The sequence below is a fragment of the Anolis sagrei genome, chromosome 2 (genome assembly GCF_037176765.1).
Source record: "Anolis sagrei isolate rAnoSag1 chromosome 2, rAnoSag1.mat, whole genome shotgun sequence".
Taxonomy (NCBI): domain Eukaryota; kingdom Metazoa; phylum Chordata; class Lepidosauria; order Squamata; family Dactyloidae; genus Anolis; species Anolis sagrei.
Genome location: NC_090022.1, coordinates 35,808,685 through 35,832,912, shown reverse-complemented (window position 1 = coordinate 35,832,912; position 24,228 = coordinate 35,808,685). Strand labels below are relative to the sequence as shown.

At 38.7% G+C, this 24,228-nt stretch overlaps 1 protein-coding gene across 1 annotated transcript in view; it reads left to right on the top strand.

The window, feature by feature from the left end:
• LRIG1 (leucine rich repeats and immunoglobulin like domains 1) overlaps positions 1–24,228 on the top strand; it is a 131,028-nt gene that overhangs the window by 65,183 nt on the left and 41,617 nt on the right. The window contains exons 3-4 of the mRNA XM_060766402.2: positions 1,898–1,972; positions 23,328–23,465. Of these exons, the coding sequence (XP_060622385.2) occupies positions 1,898–1,972; positions 23,328–23,465 (213 nt within the window). The remainder of the gene's footprint in view (positions 1–1,897; positions 1,973–23,327; positions 23,466–24,228) is intronic.

Below are 24,228 nucleotides of genomic sequence, written 5' to 3'. Positions count from 1 at the left end.
TTTCTTACTCTCTCCCTTCCTCCCTATTCTCATGAAACCAAACAGTTCTTTCTCTCTCTTGGACATATTTTTTTACATCTCAGGGTTTGTGGTGCTGTGGAACTATGCAAAACTGTTGTGGAGCATCACACAAAAAGTGTGCTGTGGGGTACAGTTGGTCACAAAATGACTTACTTCTCAGGCTTTTTTGATGGTCATTCTATCCCTTTAGTCCTCCCTTTAGTCTAAGATCAGAACAGAATACGATGAAGAAGGGTAAAGGAAGGGGTTAAAGAGAATATGAAAATGATAGATGAATAAAGTGGTGGGTAAGGAAAGGATGTTATCCTTCAAGAATGGAGGTGGGAAGTATACAGTGTGCAAATTATCATATGGGGGTTCAGTACAACCCTGGGAGAACTACTCTTATTGGCCTCCCAAATGCTCAATGCTCTCTACATATTTTTCAGTCAAAGGACTTGCAACTGAATAAACACTTAATGTATGTTTCTGAATGCTAAATGTTGGCAAAAGAGTGTTGTACTGGAGTGGGAGCTACTAAAATGTAAAAATCTCTTCCCCATATGACTGGGTGTGACACAACATCACTTCCATTGATCTGAAATGGCAGTGACAATAGATAGATGTGGCTCTCCAGAGCTTTGCAGGAGCCCAAAATGCTGCAGTGCAGCCCTCTGTACTCTGGAATGTTCCCAGGGTTGTTTTGGACTCTTCCAGCCTACGGTACAGCTGAGCAGCAGCTGGTTTGGGGCAGGGAATGGAAAGCCTGTTACCCAGTAATTAATTCATTAAATGCAAGTCTTTCAAAAAACCAGTAGGAGGGAACAGATGCATGTTGTGAAATTCTGTGCATGCCTAGTCAGAAGTAACAAACATGTGCTTCTATCTCCCCTATATCCATGGGGCTTTCAAAAAGTGGGTTGTGAGGATTATATAGCCAGTGATGAGTACTTCAAATGTGAAAGCTCTGATTCTTTGGATGCTGAAGCCAGTGTCTGGGATCAAATTGCATATGTACAGGACACTGTAAGAGAGATACTGTATATAACTCTGCCAGCTTCTTTTTTTATTGAAATGAAGGCCGATTGTACAGTCCCATCCTTGTGCTCCCACCCAACCAGAATCAGTTCATGCTTTCATCTTTCCATGAACCTTGTGAGCCCTTTCCTTCCTCAAGGAAGCCTTGGGCCAGCCGTGCTATTTTCTTACTATTGCAGAAGTTAGACTATGTCTGTCATCTCTTTCACTAGCCCAACTGACCCTGGGACAGATCTTTAGTACAATAATCAAACCCAAGACTTAATTCTCTAAATAGAAATCCAATAGCATTTAGAGTTTTGTTTTAAAAGGTGTGTATTTTGAATAATCCCAATACTTGTCAGTCACTTGTCTGTGCATTGGCTGTAAGTACTGCTCTTACCAGTTCCTGCTTAGCATTTAAGCACACCAGTGAGCTGCCTTCAGCTATACAACTTGTCCAAAATAAAAGGGAGTGGGGAACAGGACATTGGCATGTGTAAGACTGGGTCAGGTGTTGTAGTGAGTCCTCTCTGGAAATTGAATGTGTGTCTGTAGTTTGACCACCCTTGATGATGATTTGGAGTTATTCTGCTGTTCCATAAATATGTGTTAGCAATAACTAAAGTAGGCATGGAATGTGCAGCTGTGTTTCTGTTACAAGTGTTCCTGGCAGAGACTTGGCTGGAAAGTTGTAGAGATACAGGAAGTACTGTACAGATACTTTCTCCCCCAATTATCAGACTTCTAGGCAAGTCAGGTTGTTAATAATGATGTTGTTCTTCTAACAAAACAATAGTAGACTTGTCGAATTTCTATACCTGTTTTTTAAGTTCACGATTTCTAAGGTGATTTTTGTTTTGTTTTTTGTTTCTTCCAGGAGACTGAATAACAATGAACTGACAGCTATTCCTTTTCTGGGAGCAGCTTCAGCCCACATAACTTCTCTGTACCTGTAAGTCTCAGTTTCAGCATGCCTACCAATATACAGTATTTTTCTTTTCAAAAACTTGTGTGCTCTGCATGTGTCTTTCATATTGTGGCTTTGGTGCAGTCCAACTGATATATTCAATCCCTCTAGGAAAGCTTGAACTTTCTAAAAAAGATCTTGACCTTCCCCCAGAATTTTTCATTGATGAGGTAGCTTAAATGGAAGAACCACTGCTTTCTAGTCAGTTCCTCAGACAAAGGCGTAACGTTCTTAAAATTGAAATATGCCTTTTAAAGTTAAGTCAGGTTTCTGTTTTTACGAAGGAGAAGTAGGGAAGTGTGCTAGAGACCAAAATAACCCAGGTGTAAGATTTCAGATGTAATACTATATAAAGGTTTCTGGGGTGAATTTTGGCCTTGCTTTCCTTGGTAAAGAAGATAGTTTAATCTAGTGTCTTTATGATACATCTGGTTTCTGAAGCAATATCATCAGTCTGGTCAGCTGCTTATCCAGGAAGACAAATCCATGCTGGCAGGATTCTTCTTTTAATAAGTAAAATAGTCAGCGTTTCATCTCCCCCAAATCTCCAAACAATGGTTTTAAATATCAAGAGCTATGGTGAGAGCTGTGTCTATGGGGGGAAAGTAATCATTACTAAGTCTGGCTGTGCCATCAACTATCTCTGATTTTTCCCTTCGGGTATCAGAATCTTTAGTATTGAAGACCAGAAAAGTTAAGACTACAGTACCACAGGATGACAGTATAACCATACCACCTCTTCAGCAAGGCTATTTTAGCAAATATGAAGAATTGGAATTTATAGTAACTCAGTACAAGCAGTCTCCAAATACCTCACTACCTCTGAGGATGCTTGCCATAGATGCAGGCGAAACATCAGGAGAGAATGCCTCTAGACCATGGCCATATAGCCCGAAAAAACCTACAATAACCCAGTGATTCCGGTCATGAAAGGCTTCGACAATACAGTCCCCAAATAGTGTTTGTTTTGCTGTCTGTGCCTCTGTTCAGAAGATTTCACTTCACTTTCTGTCCTTGAGATCATTGGATTTTGAACACTTTGAGTCCTTGGGGAAACAAGATTGGTGATAAAGCTTCAGCTGAAGTACCCTTTCCCCATGATAACTCTTCCAAGAGTGAATATCCCTTCCTAGGAGTAAATTTATCTCACTCTGTTGTTTCACTTCTATTCTTAACTATGAGTCAAGTTGGATGTTTGTAACTTGGAGACTGCCTATATTCATGTGCTTCTACAGGATTCATTGTGTTTCTTATGAGATTCATAAAAGCTCTTTGGGTGTTAGAACTGACATCCAGCCGTTTCTCATAGGTGCTACTGTCAGTGTTAAAATTAGTAGGAGGATGTGCCTGTTAAGCAACTAGAGCTTGGTTGTATGTTCTTAATATCAGAGCTTCAGCGTTTCACTGCTGGTGAAGTGGTAACGACGATGGAATCAGAAAGTGTTATCTATACTAAAAAGTTAAAACAGTTGGATACTATTAATGATTTCATCATCCAGAATCCTGGCATTTGTCATTTTGTGAGGAATTTACAATCCTCTGCTAGAGAACTTTAGTACGTGCCTCCTGCCCCCCCCCCCCCCCCATTACAAGATCACTTCTCTCTATAAGAGAATTCTGAGAAGTTTGCCAAATTCAACCTGCATTACACAATCAGCATGTCTATAAGGCCTGAGGATTGGTTCACAAACTTGACCAACGTGTTCACCCAACAGGCTGTGGAAAACATTTCTGTATTTGTATATGCTTCCTATTCCTGTGATCAATTACACAGACATATTTATTTCTCTCTATATAAATTTCTCCATAAAATAATTTTTTTTGATGGAATCAGGCCTTGTTTGTTTACGTGTTGTTATGCTGTGACTCTATCACTAGGCTTAACTATTGCTTTACTAATTGTGGGTTTATACATTTGTTTGTTTAAAATGCAGAGGTATTTTTTCTGAAACAAAATCAATAAGAAGGTGAAAGTTAACACGGTTATTAAAAGAGAAAAGCTCTTAATATGATAATAGCATCACAGTGAGGTTGTCTGCGTTGTGGCGTATTTCACTGCCCTCTCATTACTAGCTGCTACTTTCAACTTTAGTTTTGGTGAATACTTTATTTGCTGGAATGTCTTGTCTTATTGCTTCCTGCAGTCTGGGCAGTTTTAAAGTGACCTTGATATGTTTAATTCCCTCCTCCTTCCTTCTATGTGGAGTACATAAGTGAGCAAGACAAATTGGCTGCAATCCTATTTTTCCATTAAGATTGTGCTAAAATATGGAAAGCTGCAGAGCTCTGTCATTCAAATCAGAAATTGGCAGCTGTGACCACTTCTTTTTTCCTGCCCAACCCCCTCTTTCTGGTTCGTATTTCAAAGAAAACAAAGACAAATCTGAAGGGTCTGCCATTTTTTTAAAAGTGTTTTTCATCATTCATCCTTAATGCCACCATCAAAGGGTCAGGACCACTATTCAGCCTTGCCTATATTACAGTTGAAGAGGAGTTGAAGTAATCAGTTATCCCGCTTGTGGTCACAACTGCCTTTCCTACCAGTGGTTAAGGAACAATATGGTTGATATACAGAGCTGTTACTGTGATTGCATGATGACCTAAACTTCCTATACAAGGCCCATTTTCTACCATAGTAGGCAAGCAACTAGAGAGGTACTCGGATGTCTCCTGCTTTAGATACTCAGGTTTGTACAGTTTAAAGTACTGGTGTATCCAGAGTGGGGCACAAATCTACCGTTTCCCTTAGAGTTGTAGTGATCTTATTGTCTACATAAAGTGGAGTGGCAATTTCAGTGGATCCTCTAAGCATGTCTTCATCCTTACCCTGGCTGAAAACAACAGCAGTTTAGAATTAAAGAGGAGCTTACTTCTGGTATTAAAGGGGTGGTGATATTTCAATATTGCTAAAGCAAAGGTTATGTGGAAAAGAGTTCTCATTCACAGAATCTTCTAGAAATATGATTCTTTCCATTTTGAAGGGTTTTTTTTATTATTCAATGGTGGTGGTTATAATCAAGGTAGATCTGGATGTTTATAGGGAGGAGGGGCACAAAAAGAACTGAGCAGAGAAATATTAGATGTGGTCTGTGGGTTGTGGGCTGACCAGCTCTGGTTTGCATTGTGATTTAGACTTGCTGCTCTTATAAAAAAAATTAATCATTTTGTGCAAAGGGAAACTTGAATACAAGCTTCTGTCTGCTGGGAGCAATTTTTACCATCATTTCTAATGTTTAGTCCTTGTGCTTACTACTTATTAATATTATGGACATTTTATAAATGAAGACATAACACATAAACAAGTTTAATTCCTGAAAAAATTAACTTTTTTATTTATTTGCACTTTGCTGTCCCAAATATGAACAAACAAGAGTTTTAAGTCAAATCCCAGTGATAGACTCCACTAGATTAGGATCACTGAACTGAATCAGCTTTATGAGGACTATTTATGTCAAGTTGATTTCCCTGGGTCATCTATAGCTGGGACTGACACTGGATTTAGCTCTTTGAACAACCTATTCACTCTCTAGATGAGATTCCTCAATCAATTTCTGTAATTTATTTTGTATATAGATTTTATTTTCAAATTGTTGCTGAAGTACAGGTGTTATAGCTGTAATCATTGAGTCCATGTGCAAGAGATCATCAGTGCCACATTACAATATTAGTAGAGGTTAAGCCTGAAGCATATTTCATTTTAATTATTCATTGGGGAGCAAATTTTATTTTTATTCCTTTCCACTTTGAAAACATTGCCAAAGCAGTTCATCTGCGACACCAGCAAACATTTGGGAAAGATTTTGAATGGAACAGAAGAAATTAATTTGTGTATGAGTTAATCAAAAACAGACATGCAAAGACATCTACATGCTAACAATGGCTAAATGTAATTCAATGACTGTTCTTCCTCAGGAAATTTAAAAGTGTTGATCTGAGTTTTATATCTATTTATAGTGATTCTAAAGTTCTGCTGAGATACATTTTCACAGTGATTTATTTAACCAGAATGTGTGGCATAGAACTATGGGAGTTGTTTACAATTGTTTGTGAAAGAAACTTGACTTTGGGATTCTCTTCTTTTGCCAATGTGTGGGTGAGATCAATCAGAGGTTTGTTTTTTTTTTTACTGTAGGCTACATAAAACTTAGTTGTTTTCTGTAGCCTACAGCATCTGGTGTTCAGTAGCAGTCTCCCATCCAAGTACTATTCAGGGCCAGGCCTATTTAGCTTAGCAGCAGGTTGTTTAGCCCCTGTTCAGCGATAACAGTGAAGAGGCAAAACACAAAGGAGAAAAACAGTGAGAGGAACTTTATCCCAGATTTTTTTGTTATGAGCCCTTTGTGTTTCTAAAGACTTTTAAAAAATGAAAATGGCAGGAATTGAATTCATCCAATTGTGGGTTCTTTCCCCCCAGAAAACACTGGATAAGCATAAGGATTTGTTTCTTATATTTTCTGTGTATACCTTAAAATGATGGTTCCTGGGTGTGCTTTCCTATTCAGTAGAAAACTGTCAGATAAATCAGTTCCCCTCAGTTGTAGCGGTTAGGTTTAGTATAATTATGTATACCAGAAGTTGTTACACAGTTATAATAAAATAGCATTGACTCTCCATCTGTTTTTTTTTTTTTACTTTTTTTTAATGGATGATCTTGCCTGGCTACTATTGTAGCGACAAATTGAGGTCAGTGCATTGTTGCTTTCAGTGGTGCTGTAATGATGGTATGTGCTGCTCCTGTAAAAGCATGATCTGGGCACCTGGGGGGCTTGGTAGAGGAGGCAAGATGAACAGAGAGGGGAGCACTTGGTTTCTTACAAATTAGCAAGCAACCAGTCCAGAAGTCCACATGAGGGTCCATTTTCCACACATGTGCCTATTTGTTGTTGAACAAAGTACCGTTTTACTTCTTGAAGAATGTCTCCCACCGTGTATTCCTTCATTCCAGCTTTCTCAGCCAGCAGTGGCAGCTTAGAGAGTTCATTGTCATTATCGTTTATGAATGTCAGGTTGGGGACTTTGAGATGAGAAGCAACCATCCACTGGAGAATCGCCTGGAGCTCTTTATTCACTTGACTGTTATCAGCATTCTGGTTGCCCACTATGACTTCAGACTCAGTGAATTGTTCACCAACGTCTGGGGAAGCAGATATTTGCTCTTCGGAGAAGGAGTCACCGGAACCATTTTGTTTGTCCATTAAGTCATCAGTTGCTGTACTGGTTCCATTGTCATTAGCAGGGTTCAAGGACAGCTTTGTTACTGATATTGATAGCTGATTCTCGTTTGCATTATCATGTGCAACTGTAGTATCATTACTTTGTTCTTCTACATCACTGTCAGCCTGGGTCGAGCTCTCAGGAACAGGAGAGGGGGATATTTCTCTGGAGTTGTGAGGCATATTGGCAGTAGCTTCACTTTGTAACCTTACCCAGGTCTGTAGAGTTTCTCTCTCAGCTGAGCAGCTTTGATGACTCCACTGGACTTAATGTAGACTGCTCTCTCAGATGTCCATGCTCTTAATGCTGGCTTGCTAGGATTTTCACTTGTGTAGATACTTGGTTTCTATGCCAACAGTGACATCATAAAAGACTTATTATTATCCTAAACCAGTGATGTGTTGGGAATGCTATAGTTATATGTGTGTTAAACCAACCCCTGAGTAATTTGGGGCAAAACAACATTTAGTTGCATACTTTAAATAATAAAATATATTATTAAATTCAGTGAGGTATAGTGGTTGGTAGTGGACAAGGACTCCAGGAAACCCGTTCAGCTATGGAAACCTGCTGGGTGGCATTGATCAAGTCATACTCCTCAGGGGAAAGCAAAAATAAAACCACCCTGCCAAAAAATTCCATACAACAACAACAACAACAACTTTATATCTCCCCTAGGGGACACTGCAGTTTCCACAAGCAAACATAAAACATACAGAGTAGTCATTGAAATGTAAACAACTTATAAACACAATCTTAGGCATTTACACAACCGATTCCACATTATTCCATTGTGCAAATGAGGTACCAATGGCCCTACCTGCATGTGGGCTTGACAGTTTGAAGGGCTGGTCATGGCTCATGTAATAATATAGGCTGGGGAATAAATGAAGTGCAGGAAGTGGACCTAATTAATAGTCAGAATCGAACCTGGGGCTACTTATTTCCAGGACCTCCTGGCAGTTTTGGGTGTGAGCCAGGGCCAAAACCACAAAATGGAGGAGGAGTAGTGTCCACTGCTGGGGCCAGAATTACATCCCCTGGATCTCTGTGACTTAGATACTATATCACCGATATAGTATCTAAGTCGGAGCAGATCTGAGTTGTGGGAATAAGCTTTGTGCCCCACTGAAATGGCATGGAACATGTGCTAACCAATTTCAGGTAGTGACATCATCTAGAAGAGAGGGCCTGGTGACAGAGGACTTCCTGTGTATTTAATAATATTCAGGAAACACTTTGTTGACCAGTTGTTGTTGTCGTTGTTGTTGTTTTTTTTAAATAAGTCTGTATCTTAAGAGTGGAATGTACCTGGAGACAATCTTGCTACCAAACCTAATCCTAAAATTATCGGAAACTAAATAAAACCCAGTACAGAGAGCATAGATGACATGTGCTCTGTCCTTGACCTAGTTAACTGTTTAATGTGTCAATGTCTCTGGGAATAGACAAATGATGCCAATCTTGGTTTGGAATCTTTATTTTGTTGTACAACAAAGGTTGCATTGGCTATTTTGCCATAAAGAAAACTTTGCGCCAAATGAAGGGTTGATTAGCATTGCTTGCAACTCACAATATCTGATTGCAAAGCAGCCTCATGCTTGACTTGTAACAACATACAGGAATACATTCTACCTGCCAGAAGATTGTCTAATCTAATCTAAATATCAGCTAGGGCGAACACAACAAAGAGAATTCCTGTGCAACTTGCTCATACTCTGGGTGGATTTCTAATGTGTATTACTATTTGAATTATAATGAAGGTGTTCTTTGTTGTTGCTGCAGATTTTGGAAATGGGAATTCATTAGCAGCTCTATGATTTGATATCGCCATAGGCAAAAGAAATTTCTTTCCTAGGCAGAAGCTTACAATTCCATGGCCAATATTTTTTTCTGTCATAAAAGCACCAAGAATCTCTATATTAATAACAATTCAGTTTGGTTTATATCTAAACTTAGTTTATATCTAAAACTAAGTCACATATCTGCATTAAAATATAGATAGCAGAGACAAACTTACATAGCAAAAATGATTAAGATATCATTGATTGCCCACATAGCTGTCTTGTTCTAAGAAGCTACTATTAGTTCTGCAAAAAGGGATTTTGAGAAAGCATGTTTACACTGTTTACCCAGTATTTATTATGCAAATATGATTTTTAATGTTGGGGTCTATGGACTGTGAATATTTTTATTGGAAGAAACATGTGAAACTATTGGCCAAACTCGAGGGCTTTCCATGCTTTTATATAAACAGTTTCTTTTCAGGATTCTTGTAAAGAGAAATACAAGCAATAAATAGCAAACTGATTGAAAGGAATATGTTCTCTGTCACAATGATACTTAATATTGAATTGATTGTTAAGAAAGCTACTTCTTTCTTTGCTTCCAAAACCTTATTTCTGTTTCACCACTCGAGGATGCTTTGATTGTGTTTCCCCTCCGTGGCAGAAGGGGGTTGGACTGGATGGCCTCTGGGGTTTCTGTTGTTGTTACAATGGCTGGGTGTCCATCTGTTGGAGAGTCCTTGATTGTGTTCCTACATGACAGAAGAGGTTGGACTGGATGACCTCTTGAGGTTCTGCTATTATTATTCTTACTACTACTACTACTACAAGGGCTGGATGGCCATCTGTTGGGATGTTTTTCATGCATGGCAGAGGGAGTTGGACTGGATGGCCTCTGTGGTTTCAGCTGCTGCTATTATTATTATTATTATTATTATTATTATTATTACTACTACTACTACTACTACTGCTACTACTACTACTACTACTAAAATGGCTAGGTTGGACTGGATGACTCCTGGGGTCTTCCACCAAAATACTGTTTATGTTGGTTAAAATTGCTCTTCATTTTACATATTGTGTTGTTCTTTCTCTTCCCCCCCCCCCCACCCTATTTTTTTGCACTGTGTGAATTAGTTCACACAAACACTCTCAATCCATCTGCCACTGGCCCAGCCCATGCCTGGTACATATACATTATATATAATATAATATATAATTAATCTATAAACATTTCTTGGGGCTCCACAAGAAATTTTGTTTCAAAAAGAGCTCCACGGCTGAAAAAGGTTGAGAACCCCTGCCCTAGAGTAATACTAGTATCTCAATTCTGTGTGGACATATTCTGCATTACCATGTATGGATAGATTCCCAGAATGTGTAGGAATCTTTAAAACCAAAAAAACCTGGAAGCAGATGTACAGCCCTTTGTGCTGTAAACCAAAGTTATACTATTATTTTGCAAACCCATATCTTCTATTAGAACGGTTCTAGAAATTACAATATATACTTGTTTGCTTGAATACATGTAGAAAGTATCTCATATGATTGTGGGGAATAAACTGTGGTCTTACTCCAAGATATATGGCTTTATAGCAATTCCATTTCCTTTTTGGACTGGAGACAGATAAAGAAGTAATTGTTTGTAGCTGTTTCAGAAAGATTTTTCCATTGGATTAGGCTGCTTGTCCTTACCATCTGAAAAGGTCTTCATGGAGACTATTTGTTATAGATCTGGCTTTCTATAATTAGTTATTGTTCCTCTCATTCTTGACTTTCTTGGAAACCTTTCTGTGGTCTATTTTGTGCAATTGTTAAAAGGATGTTAATTTTTTTAAAAAGAAATGTACATTTGTCATTCAAGTGCCATTTAATCAATTGTCCTTCTTGTTCAAAGATTTTTGAGAGGTTTCCTTTGGAAGTCTGAATGGGTAATGGCAGAAGTGCAAAACAAAACAAAAACTCTGAAAAGGTGTCCTGCTTACTCTGTAAACTCTTTCTTTTAACATCACTCCAAGATAAGCCCTTTCAACAGCCTGTGAACAGGCTTCATGCTCTGACTGATCAGTCGACCACTCTTTATCTTGTATGCTTTGAAAGTGTGTTAACAGAAGTCTAAAGTGATCAAGAAGGTATTAACAAGGCATCAAACACAGAGGTAAATCTCTCGCCGCATCCACACCACTTCCTGCCCATCATAACATGTACTGTTACTCACAGAGGCGGTGATCTGTTTCTATAAAAATGGACAGTGTTGCTTGATTAATCTTTGAAATGAAGAATGTATTTTGGCCTTCCTATTTCTTTAAGGGAGTGATAGTAAAAAGTACTGCAATCCCAATTTTTTAAATAATCTAATTCAAAATACACATCCCTCCTATGTTCATGTTGTGCAATCAGTTTGGAAGATTAATTCAAATGGATCAACTATAGAATCAATAGCAAGAGATGACACAGTAGACCCATGGTTGTCTGATCTGTGAGTATCCGAATAATGTTGGCCTACAACTCTCAGAAACATTCAACATAAGCAATACTGTCTAAAGGAGTTGAGGTCTAACGAGGCTCAAGGTTGTTATACTTCTACAGCTTGCCATAATAGAGGCCTTGTCAATGAGGTACGTAACATGTAGTTGTACAAATCCAGAATGTAGAATGGTGCTCGGAAGCAGATATCTTTCTCTATCCTAGTCAACTCCCAGTAAGAGTTTTGTGAATCCTGATCTCATGATAGAGATACTCAAGGATTTTGGTTGGCCCACATTTTAAAGTGACCTCAAGGTCAAATGTGCAGGTAAGAACAACTTCCCCAGATTTTGAACTTTCCCAAATATTACAGCGTAGGTTTTGGTTCCAGACACATAACAAAAGGCACAGTATAGAAATGCAGTCTGAGATTATTCATATAAATCTGTGAATGCATATTTTCCAATAAGCCCATGCAAAATCATCTAAATATTTTTCTCTTTTATTAAAAAAGACTCTCAAAATTATTCAAAAGGACTAACAGCTGCCAAAGTTTACACACTTATGTACCGCTGCTTCTGTGCATATGGTTGGATTGAATATCCAGTGCAGTTTTTCAGCAAGTCCTTTTTTCAGCATAGCAGAACTACATTTCTCTTGAATTATCTTTTCGCTACGCCTGATCCTAGTAGGGTGTCAAAAATAAGATAAAGGTTCTCTAACCACTGTTCTTTTATTGAAATTCTGTGACCTGTAAGTCTAGCTATAGTTTTCAGGTGTAATAAATTGTGATAGTAAATATCGGAGTTTGCCTTTAATGAATCCTGAGATCAGAGGCCTATCTCTCTAGCACAGCAAATATATTTGGCTTCAAGAATGTCTGTCTTTTAAAATGTATCTTTTACTTACAAAGCAAGAAAACCCGCTTAAGTATTCACAATGGATTCTCTCTGTGGAACATTTCACACTCCCTGCCCCGAGTCCAGTTTTAGTATCTGTATAAGAGTATGCATGCCTGTCACAAGAACCCTGTCTTCATTATTTTGAGTGAGAAGAGCCAATATTTTGTTGAACGGAGTTGTATGTAATTGCTTTTTGAGCTTGCAGAATTCCAACTTTTAAAAGAAATGTAGATTCCTGTTCACTGGCATGCCTCTGCAATTTATGAAGATTTTTTAATACTAGTGTGCAAAAGTTGTCATTGGCCTTTTCTTATAAATTCACAAAACAATGCCTTTTATAGGAGCCAGGAGTAGAGCAAACTTTCCAAAAACATTAAACTTGGAGCTCCAATCTCTGATACAGAAGATGGTTAGGGGATAAGATTGGGGCCTTTGGGTTAAGCTTTTGCTTTTGATCAGTGCATTGTTGACATTTCTATGTAACCTCTAGCTTGGCGAAAGAAATGGTGATTGAGTAGTAAAGACACTTGATTAAATTCCTAGAGGGTTATGAGTTGCTTGCATAGAGATTTGTTTTCTTGAGAAAGGCTGCTTTCCAAAAGCCCCACCCTGTCCAGGGAGATACACAACAGGGTTGTCCTCAATAAGGTTGCTGTCATGAACATTTTTCAGGTGTGAATCCAACTGAACATAACAAAATGTAATGCCCAGGGATAAGTGCTTCAGATTGTGCTATAAGTATTCAGGATTGCAGCTTTAATGAAGAAGATCCAGTATAAGTGTACCAGAGTTTTCTATATCCTAACCTACTAGACACTGGATGCTTCTCATCTCTCCCCTAATCTACAGCATCCTCATGGTGAGAATGCAGCATTAGGTTTTCATTCTTTGGTTCCTTCTAGTGCATCTTTAATACTGAAGTTAGAGGGCACACGTGCAGTCAAGAACTAGTTACCAATTTTCAAACTGCTTCAATATATATATATTTAAAAATCCTGCCACTTATCTACTCCAAGATCCATCAGGTCCCCCCCCCCCTCGCCCTTGCATTAGAGCAATGGTTCTCAACCTATGGGTCCCCAGATGTTTTGGCGTACAACTCCTAGAAATCCCAGCCAGTTTGCCAGCTGTTAGGATTTCCGGGAGTTGAAGGACAAAATATCCAGGAACGCGCAGGTTGGGAAACACTGCTGTAGAGGTTATGGAAGATCCCGCACCATAAAATAAAAGGAAGTTCTAGTCTTCTTATGTGGTGAGTAAAAAGGTATCTTAAGAAAGACATGCGAGAAGCCTCCCACAGAATGGTAAAACATCTGTGCACCTCCTGGGCAACGTTCTTGCAGATGGCTAATTATCTCACACCAGAAGTGACTTGCAGTTTCTCAAGTCGCTCCTAACATGAAAAAGAAAGCCATGTTAGATTGAGGAACAATGACCCAAGAATGCAGAACTCTATATTTCATATGCTAGAACATGTGTCTATACAAATTGATATTTTTCCCAGCCATATATATTGGGATGTAAACAGAGGGCAGGTGAAGATACCTCATTTAGTCCTTCTGGAAAACATGTCAGATTCTTTTTTCTTTTTTTGTATCAAACACATAAATTACAGAAATTTCAGCAATTGTATCTTATTCTGGAAATAGGAGGTACTGGAAGAAGCAAGGGTTAGTGGGCAGTGCACTGTAGCTTAGATGCCCTTAATTTGATGCTCAATTCTTGTAACGGTGTACAGAAATCCACAATATATGCAGATTTTTTTCAGGATCTACACTATGTAGCATTATGTTCCTTTTTGAACAGAAGTAGATAATATGATCATTGCAGTAACAGAGGGCCATGCTTTCCAAGCTAATGTTGAGAATTAGCAATTAGTGTGCCAGGGACTAGTGGCATAGTTGTTCCAATGGGCTACAATTGTTTCATTTTTTTTCCTTCTTGGAAACTCATCATGGATCAACTGCCTATGACTTGCAAATTGTCATTGGTCCATGGACATCAATTCGACTAGTACTGATGTAGATTTAAGACATTAAGTAGGCCTCTGTATCAAGAACCTGTGTAATAACAGGGGATGTTGGTGACATGGGACAGATGGAGGGGCAAAAGGTTGCTCACAGCATATTTAAAAGGACAGTGTTGTTTCCACGGTGCTAGTCAGCTGTTGCAGCTGGTGTTTATCACAGGTCAAATGAGCAGGTGCACCTCTCCTGACACTGGCCTAATACAGAGAGACAAAATGTTCCTACATCGTTCATGGAGCCATAACCTCTGTTGAATGTAGTTGGATAAATTGAAGCGGGGAGGCTAGGAGCAGAGTTGCTCAGTTTTATTACCCAACAACCAATCTGTTGTTTTAAGACTTTAGGGCTCTATTAAGGCTGAATAAAACATCCTCAGCACCCGATTTGTCTTTTAGTTAACATTGATCCTGAAGGGAATCATATAATGGGACAAAGAAGACTGGGTTCAGAAAGACAAAGGAACATTTTGCCAATCCAGTGACAGAATTTATTCTCACTCAAAGTTTTAAGCCTCCTGCTGGAGCTCCTGATGAAAATCTCAAAAGATCATTCCAGTCAGTGCCTTGGAAAATAATGAAGCCATAGAGTTACTGTGACACAGGGGTGCTGAATGTCAAAGAGGGTGGCAAACTCCTCCCCTGTTCCTTCCTGTAGTTTTATTTTGAATGGTTTCACCTGTTAGAGCTATTGCATTCCCAAAGCGTCTGTCTCTTTCTTTCCCATCCCAAATATTGAAATTGTTTATGAAGAGATCATGAAAGCATAGTGCCTTATTATGTAATTAAGTGTGCATCCTTAGAACATCAGACCTCTGCAAATAACTTAGTTTGTAAAACTTAAGAGAAATAGAAATAAATAGCTCATGCTCCCCCCCCCCCCCCACACAAGTATAGTTTCTGCAATCTTGATTGTACATAAACTCTCTCCTAAATGGGCTGCTGGCTTGCGGGATTCTGGGAGTTACAGTAACCAGTGAACAGGGAGTAGTTAACTTTGCCATGCTTTAGAGTGAATTCAGACGAAAAGCAAATGGTTAGTAATGATTTGAGTCTCTTAGCTTCTTATTAACTACAAATGTATATAATAGCCCTAAGAACTAAACCTGACATTGAAATCTGCTATGAGAAGCAATAAAACTGATATGATAGGATCTAAACCCGACACCTGTTGGATGTGAAAAGAATCATGTCACGACTGCAGTCTCTGAAAATTAAGGTGTGTGTGTACGTGAATATATGTGCATGGGAATGTTTGGATTGAACATTGAAGAAATGTATAATTTTGAATGCCTCTTTTTTCTTTTGCAAAGAGTTGTATGAAAGATTAAAATGTATTGAGTGAAATCAGCCAATTAATTCAAATTTATTCTTTCAGTCTTGGCAGTGTTCCCCTCTTTTCTGTTTGGACTGTGAAACTGTCAATTTAATATGCATTCTGTTTTGCTGTAGTCTGTCGCAAGTAGTATAGTCAGATGTTATTATGAATTAGTTGTGGAAGAATAATTGCTGTTGGTACTCACTGATTCAATTTGTTAATCTTTAGCAATTATATGTCACCTTGTAAAAAGATAATTGCTCCATTCTTTATCGTACTTTATTCTTGCAACACTCTGTGAACTGGGGGTAGATTGACTTTTGTAAAGCTGTTCACAGTAGTTCATGACTTAAGCATGTTTCCTGTGTCCAAACAGAACATTCTGTCTACTCTATTGTATTACCATGAACTTTATGTGGATAAACATAGAAGTATATCACATTTATTGAAGATTCCAGCAGCCATTGTGGAATCATGAACATATATGTTCTATTTTTAAATTGACTTTAAGAACTCCACTCCAACTTGTTGGTGAGACAGAAAGTTTGTACTTTCGTACATTTTTTTTAACAATTTGACACAAAATTTGACACTAGCTGGGGTTCAGGTAGTGTTGTTATACAATAGACATTTGAAGCATTCTAAAGTATTAGGATTTTGGAAACTCTGGTTTTAATTCTACTGTTACTCCCACTTTAAGTTTACCCATTGGATCAGTGGGATTTATGTAGGTGTTATCACACCATGCGCCTGTTGTTTCAGTGGGTTTACTCTAGTTAAGACTGCCACAAGAATTCAGGCCATATATTTCTACTGATGCAATTGATGTTTTGAAGTTTTGTGTACATTTTAGATTTTATGATAAGAGCCTCATGCTAAAAGATTTCTTATGGAGACTGAAAGATGGTCTCTGGAATACATTGCTCTGAGAAGCCTGATGTCAGGCCAGACATACTGAAGGCCTATTAAACAGTTGCCCGTTGCACTTTGATCGATGGGCAAGGGATCGAGCCTTGCTTGCCCCCACTGTCACTTACATCATGTAGAAAGCAATGTATCTGAAGAGGAAAAACTTCTGTTTGGTCAGAGATTATCCATACAAACAATATTGCTAATCTTCTGGGTTGGTGTTCGTGCAGATAGCCTCCTTGTGAAAAGTGAAAATTGACCTCAATTTTTTGGTAAGCATTACCAGTAGAAGTCACATGTATTTGTGAACATGAGCAGAAAAAGAGGGTGCGTGTGCAGAGATTTTGTAGAATGTCTATGTCTTTCTCTCGGCATTATGTCTTCACCAGCTTTGAGTAACATTCACCAGAAGAGCAAAGTTGAACTTCAAAGCTTGTGAGCACCTGTTAAAACAGAGTTTATTTTGGTTGAGATGATGTTGACAAGTCAGTGGGATGTCAACAGTATTAATACAGATTCTTGCGTGATGGTTTGCCACATTGGTTCTGCTACAACATGTAGGTTGCAAGCCTCTGAGACAGATACCTGATGGTTACTGTGTTGGCTTGTGATGAAGGCTTAGGTGATGCAACCCCTAACTGATGAGCATAAACATATGCCCATATTACATACAGGAGTTCCATTATGGACTAAAGGAGATGAAATGGACTAGAAATAAGAATGAGCATTTGGTTACCATTAGCAAAGACAAGTGGGCAAATAGTGCAAAATCAATTCTTATTTATGGGCCAAGTAATTCTTATGCCATTACTGAAGAAGATAAATTGGAAAAGATACTGACATCTGGCAGTGTGCATTGGTATTCAGATCCGATGTCTAACTTGAGATGGATGGGTGGGCATTAGTGTGCTTGCAGGAGACATACAAAATGACAAGGAGGAAGTGAATTGTGTCGAAAAAGGATGTCTTGCATAAAGGACATGAGCTGTCTGAAATCCTAATGCCTAGAGAGTAGTAGAGATTTTCACCATTCTGAAAGAGATCCCTCAGTCATACAGTGTACACCTTTGATACTGACATTTAGTAACTGAACAGACAAAAGCCACTGTGTGCATGCATGTACATGTATTATGCATATAATCTTATCTTGAGATGGTTTGAAGGCCTTTGCATGCTTGGAAGCCTTTTGCAACCTTACACCATCAATCAACTTTAGATAAAACAAAGCTGTCAGATAGCTTCTTTACTCCATTTCCTAACTTTTGTATTAAATGACTAGTAATGATTTCTGCTGGCCTTTGCTCTGGCTGAAATACAGTATCTGCTCACTGACCACTGTTTTGTTGTAATGAACTAACCAACCAGTTTACAACTTTCCAGTTGCTGGTCCTGCAACATAAGTGATGGGGGATCTGAATTCTGTGCCATTTCTCTGTGTGATGCCCTTTAGCGTTTAATGTCATTCCACAAGGCACACTAGCAATGAGTTGCTTATTACAGTAGTATTCTCCTAAGGAAGGACTTGTCAGTTGGGATGATGCAACCTTCTGAAATCTTGCAAGAATTATCTCTTACTTATTTTGTTAGTGTGAATACTCCTGATGCAACAGGTGTGAGGAGGTATGAAATATCCTCAGCTATCAAATCACTGGCCTGAATTTCCATTTCCTGTTAGTTCTTGTCTTACTACTTGTTTCCAGCTCCAGTTTGTGTCCCTCCATGCTCATGATAGAAACTTTGTATAGCCCAAAAGATCCTTCATACAAAAATGGATTTTCCTATGCAGTTGGTGACATTTGTTCATGAAAATGATGTTTGTTTCAACATAAAATCAAAGGCTATTTGGTGAGGTGGCTATGTTGAAACAAATATTGCAACAGTTCTTGTGACACTCTGAGGCATGTTGGGTATTGTACAGCCCTCCATGTGTTATTGTACTACAACTTGTTTCTTGCCATTGGCCACACCTGTTAGTGCCACTTGGAATTTTTAATGACTATATATTCATGTATAAGTCTACTTCCTGTATAAGTCAAGGACAAGTTTGGGCGCTAATATTATGGATTTTGATATGACCCATGGATCATTCAGTACAGAAAGGAAAGCACTACTGCTGCTTCAGGGGTCAGCTGTGCCTTGCTGTCACTGCCATTTTTCTATTGAGGTATTCAAAAAAGCCATAAGCAGTATCATCTTGGTGAAAGTAGATGGGTTGCATGTGTCTTTTAGGTTCTCCTGGGATGGATTAAACTCTTGCGTTTTACTACTCTACTCAGAGAAGAGCAATGAGTCAACCAGGGTTTTTTTTGGTTGATTTTTGACTAGGATTTCTAGACTTATACACAAGTATATAGGATGTTTGCTCTGATCAGATTGTATGATTCTTTTGCTAAGAAAGGGTGAAAGTGTTTGTGACTTTCCCTTTTCATTCTAGAAAGAAATGTGTCTTTTAGATAGGATGTTGGTGTGGGAGCTGACATTCTTCTTTCTATTTTGTTGCAAAGCAAGCGTATAGCTCATCTTGCTCCAGGACCAGGACTGTAACTAATTAAGAAGTTGGTGTATACAGCTTATGTTGATTTTAACAGTGGCTGACCAACACATGTCAGGAGTACATATCTTACTCCTGGACTGTTCTTGCAATGCATTTGCTCTCCACCTGAACAAACAGTCTTTGCAAGAGAATTTGCCAGACATTATCTTGGGAACTAGTGCTTCAGTGGCCTCTGAAAAAAGCTGAGGGTGTTTTGATGGCCACTCACTTCCTGCTTGAAGAACTTAGTTACAATCATCACAGTTTGCTTTATGAAGCACAACATGATTCCAAAAATTGCCAAACACTCAGTTTACATCAAGAACCATTTTTAACAGGGATTTTTTAAACTAGAAAACCATGCTCAGATTAATATGAAGTAAAGCGTATGCTGATTTATTACAGCAGTTGCTAGGGTACACATTTATTTATTTATTTAAAACACTTCTACCCCGCATTTCTCAACCCCCTAGGGGGGACTCAGGGCGGCTTCCAGCCGGCACATATTTGATGCTACAATTCAATACAATAAATAACATAACAACAATAAACACCAATAGTTAAAACATTAAATTAATACAATAAAATCTCCTAAAATGGCAATTTGCATCCATAAGTTGACCAGTCCAGCTTGCTTCCTTTTTTCATTTTATGGCAGACTTAGGTGCAAAAGCATGGTGTAGAGGCAGAATTGGCTTCTCTCTGTCAAATAATATTGCATCATCTTACTTTCCTTTTGAAACATAATGAGCTGCTTTTATTTGGTCAGATTATCAGTCCATCTAAATTGATAGATACCATCTGTGACAAATATGGTGGCTATGAATACTGTCCCCCACCCTGGTGTTTGGAGATGCCAGTTACGCCACATGGGATACAATCACAGGTACATAGATTCTCACTGTGTGAGAGTTATACACACCGTGATGCATTGGGATCAGGTTTTATCTGTGCCCTTACAGATGATTCAAGGCATCTCTTGGGCATTTAGTGAAAGTAAAGATTTTAACTTTACCATAGTCCAACAGACTGATAATAAAGACAGAAGGTGGGAAGGCCCATGCTTAACAGCAAATGTGTATTTGTTTTATGCAACCATCTCTTTTTGATATAGCTCCATAGACAGGATCTGGAATGCATCCACGAAGACTTTGCAAGCTTTAAATGTTTAAATGTTGCTTTCTTTGTACATAAACATATTTGAATATTAATAGAATGAAAAGGGATGTGCAGAGATCCATTCCTGTTTGAAGCTTAGTTTTGTGTGTGATGCTTATAGCAGGTGGTGCCTTAATAGAGTTTTGCTGTATTAACGTTTCTTTTTCTCAATTAACAAAGTCTGGCCAGTACTGTAAGTTGATACTAGATGAAGGTCAACCGTGCAATTTCTCCCTCCTCCCCATTCTCATTTCAGGAAAACCAAAAATAACTTCTACCATTTGGAACAAACATCACCTCTTTAGCATCAGAAGGAGAGTCTCCCCCTCCTACATCTAGTTGTGAAAAAGCCTGCTGAAAAGACTTATCAATAAATATTCACAGAGAGACATTTAGCACTGGCCTACCCACTGGGATTAAGGTGTAACCTTACCTTCTAAAGCAAACTCTGGTATTCCTGGAAAAGCCATGATCTTTTGAAGTTGCACCACCTGTTTTATTCTATCATTTCTCACTAGTGCATAGAGGGGGAAAAAACAGTGTCTTGTTTTCTTCCTAACTGCATTCTTGGCTTAAATTGTGAGCAATGATTGACAGGTAGCAATCAAGACAAGATTTTTTTTCCCCAGATTGGCTGTGTTGTTTCTCTATGAAATAAAATTTAAGACTAAGGCCCTGGTTCTAGAGTGTTATCTGAGATTAGTAGAAACACTGTAGTGTTATGGTTTGAATGGTGGATTAGGACATAGGAGACCAGGGTTTGAATCCTCTCTCAGCCATGGAAACCGACTGGGTGACTTGGACAAAGCACACTCTTCTAGCTTCAGAATAAGGCAGGACAAACTCCCTTTGAACAATTCCCCAAGAAAACCCTGTGATAGGTTCTCCTTAGGGGTCGATATAACTCAGAAATGACTTAAAGGCACGCAACAACAACAAAGTGGAGTGTAGGAGCCAAACAATATATTTCATTATATGCATTATATGCATCCTTTCACTACTCAGGAAGAAATTTGTGTGGGTCTCGTTCTCTTCCCAAAATATCCCACCCCATGACAATTGAAGAAAGACCTCCATTATACCAATGAAAGCTGCTTCTATTTTTAAATGAGGGAGTTTTGGAAAGTATCAGGAGAAAGAAGGGTTAAACATTCACTCACTCTATGTAGTGACATTATCTGATGGAGATTTTGCATGCTTATTTTGGAGAAAAAGAAAAAGAAGAGGAAAAGTTATCTTTAGTTATATTGAACTCAGCGAGGCTCATTATTTCAAGTAACGTGTGCAGACAAGTTGGGCATTTTGAATACCAACAGGATATATCCCTCCTCCTAAGTTTGTATAATTAATACATTATATGTTCAAAGGAATTAGATAGGAAGTGGCAGAAATAAACACGAGCTTGTGATGACAATATCTTTGAGACCTTTAATGTATCTTTCAACTTATACCATTGGTCACTTTAAATAACATCACCTAAATCAATGTACTGTCCCAAATAAAATTCCATTTTTATGCAACATAGTCCAGCCCCCATCATTGTAATGTAATTTTTTTTTGTCGTGTCAGGAGCAACTTGAGAAACTGCAAGTCGCTTCTGTTGTGAGAGAATTGGCCGTCTGCAAGGACGTTGCTCAAGGGCCGACTGGATGATTTTGATGTTTTTATCATCCTTGTGGGAGGCTTCTCTCATGTCCCCACATGAGGACCTGGAGCTGATAGAGGGAGCTCATCTGCCTCTCCCTGGATTCGAACCTGTGACCTGTCGGTCTTCAGTCCTGCCGACACAGGGGTTTAACCCACTGCGCCACCAGGGGCTCCCTATTGTAATCTAATCATTGTAATGTAATGAGCTCAAAAATTACTAATAATATACATAGCTGCCAATATTTAATGGGCATACTAACATTACAAACACATCACATTGACATGTGAGCACGGAGGCAGGTTGCAGGTGGTGGATATATTGAAAAATCACTTTAGTTTTTATATACAGGCGGTCCCCAAGTTACAAATGACTCATAGTTACAAACAGGGCTGAGAAAAATCTACCCCTAGGAAAGGAAATTCACTCCTGAAAGAGTTATCATGGGGAAAAGATGTCTCCACAGAAGCTTTATCACCACTCCTTGTATCCACAACAAGCCACATTTTTGAAAATCCAATTATCACAGGTACAGATAGAGTGGTGAAATCTTCTGAACAGAGGCACAGACAGTGAAACAAATACCCCAGGGGTGTTAACTCTTTCCTATGTTATCAAAAGCTCTATCTATCTATCTATCTATCTATCTATCTATCTATCTATCTGGATGGCTGGGGTTACACTTAAAAATGTGCCTGTTCCGTCTTACAACAAATTCAACTTAAGAACAATCCACAGAATATATCTTGTTTCTATTTTGGAAATTGCCTGTATTGTGTCATTAGATGAATCCATTCTTAAAATCATTTGGCATCAAATCCAACACATTTCTGAATATGTGGAGGGAGGGGAAATGTTTACTAAACGATGTTGTCATAAATAAAGTTAGTATGGCCCCTTGATTTCAGAAATTAGCTTTGCTATACTTTAACTTTGCTATCGCTAGCAAGATACAATTAATGGAAAATAAAAAAATACTCCCCCCCCCCAAAGGACACCTGTTGGGAAGTTCAAGGGGAAAACTAGAGAACATGCTGGGTGATGTTCATATATACTGCTGGATTTCAGTCATCATTCCCCATCTTGTGTTGGGGTAAAGTGTCAGTCTTGCAATGTGAACAGATAACTGTAAAGCTTTCTTCCTATTCTATCCAGTGGATAGTTCTGTGTAACTTGTAAGTTTCTCTATTCCATTCTGTTGATGGATATTACTTCATCTCATTTTAAGAATTTCCAGTAATTTTATTCCCTCTCTCCTGAACATTAGCCCAGAGCCAAATCAAAGTGATGAGATACTGTTTCTGTTGTTTGTACTTGTTTTATTTTGCAACCTAAGGAGAGGAAAAAGTAGATCACGTCAGATTCTTCTCAATTTTGCATTATAGGAATCGCAACAAGATCCATAGCATTGAAGCGAGCCAACTGGAGCCTTATGTTGCCCTGGAAACATTGGATCTGAGCTCAAATAACATCACAGAAATCCGAAGTGGCTGTTTCCCAGTCGGGCTTCGTATTAAGGAACTGTAAGTGCGCTTTTTCTATAAAAAAATTATGGGAAAATATCCATTTGTACAGAAAGGACTGACATTAAGATACTTCGACTTGTGTTGCTCATGGGTTACAATAGACAATTGACGCCTCCCCTTGAGCTTCTGTTTCACATCTGTGTCCTCTGCCCCTCTTCCAGCTACTGTTTGGCCTTTCTTGGCCATCAGTGGGGTTTTGGATGACCTTGCGATCTTGAAGCCTGCCTATGGCTTTTTTTCACATCCCTATGAGTAGACTGAAAGTAATTCCTATTTAATAATTAGAAATTGTGGTAGAGAAAAGCTGCTTTAAACCCCAGTGTTCACAAGTTGTGCCTGTGGGGTTGCAGTGGGCTTTCCCCCTTGTTATTGTTATGGATTTTTGTCTAGAGACTGACATAGAACATATAAGCTGTTGATTCCTTTGGGATATTGAAGATTGAAAATAGGCTTTCCCTCTTCCTTTGGCACCATTTAGGCAGATCATAAGAGAACCCTTAAGATACTATTGGATTATAGAATCATAGAACCTTAAGAGTTCTCATATCATTGTGCTTTTGATTAGACAGTTCCCCAGATAACTCTGCGCCCCCCCCCCCTTGCCGGTATGACCCAAAACCTAGTCCTTGCACTTTACTACTGTTCCCCATCTATAGACGTAGTTCTCTACCTCATATTTCCCTCTATTCCTAATTTTGTCATCTGGCTTTTGCACTTTATCCATCAGCCCTGTCCTTACAACTGACTTGCACCATCCTGC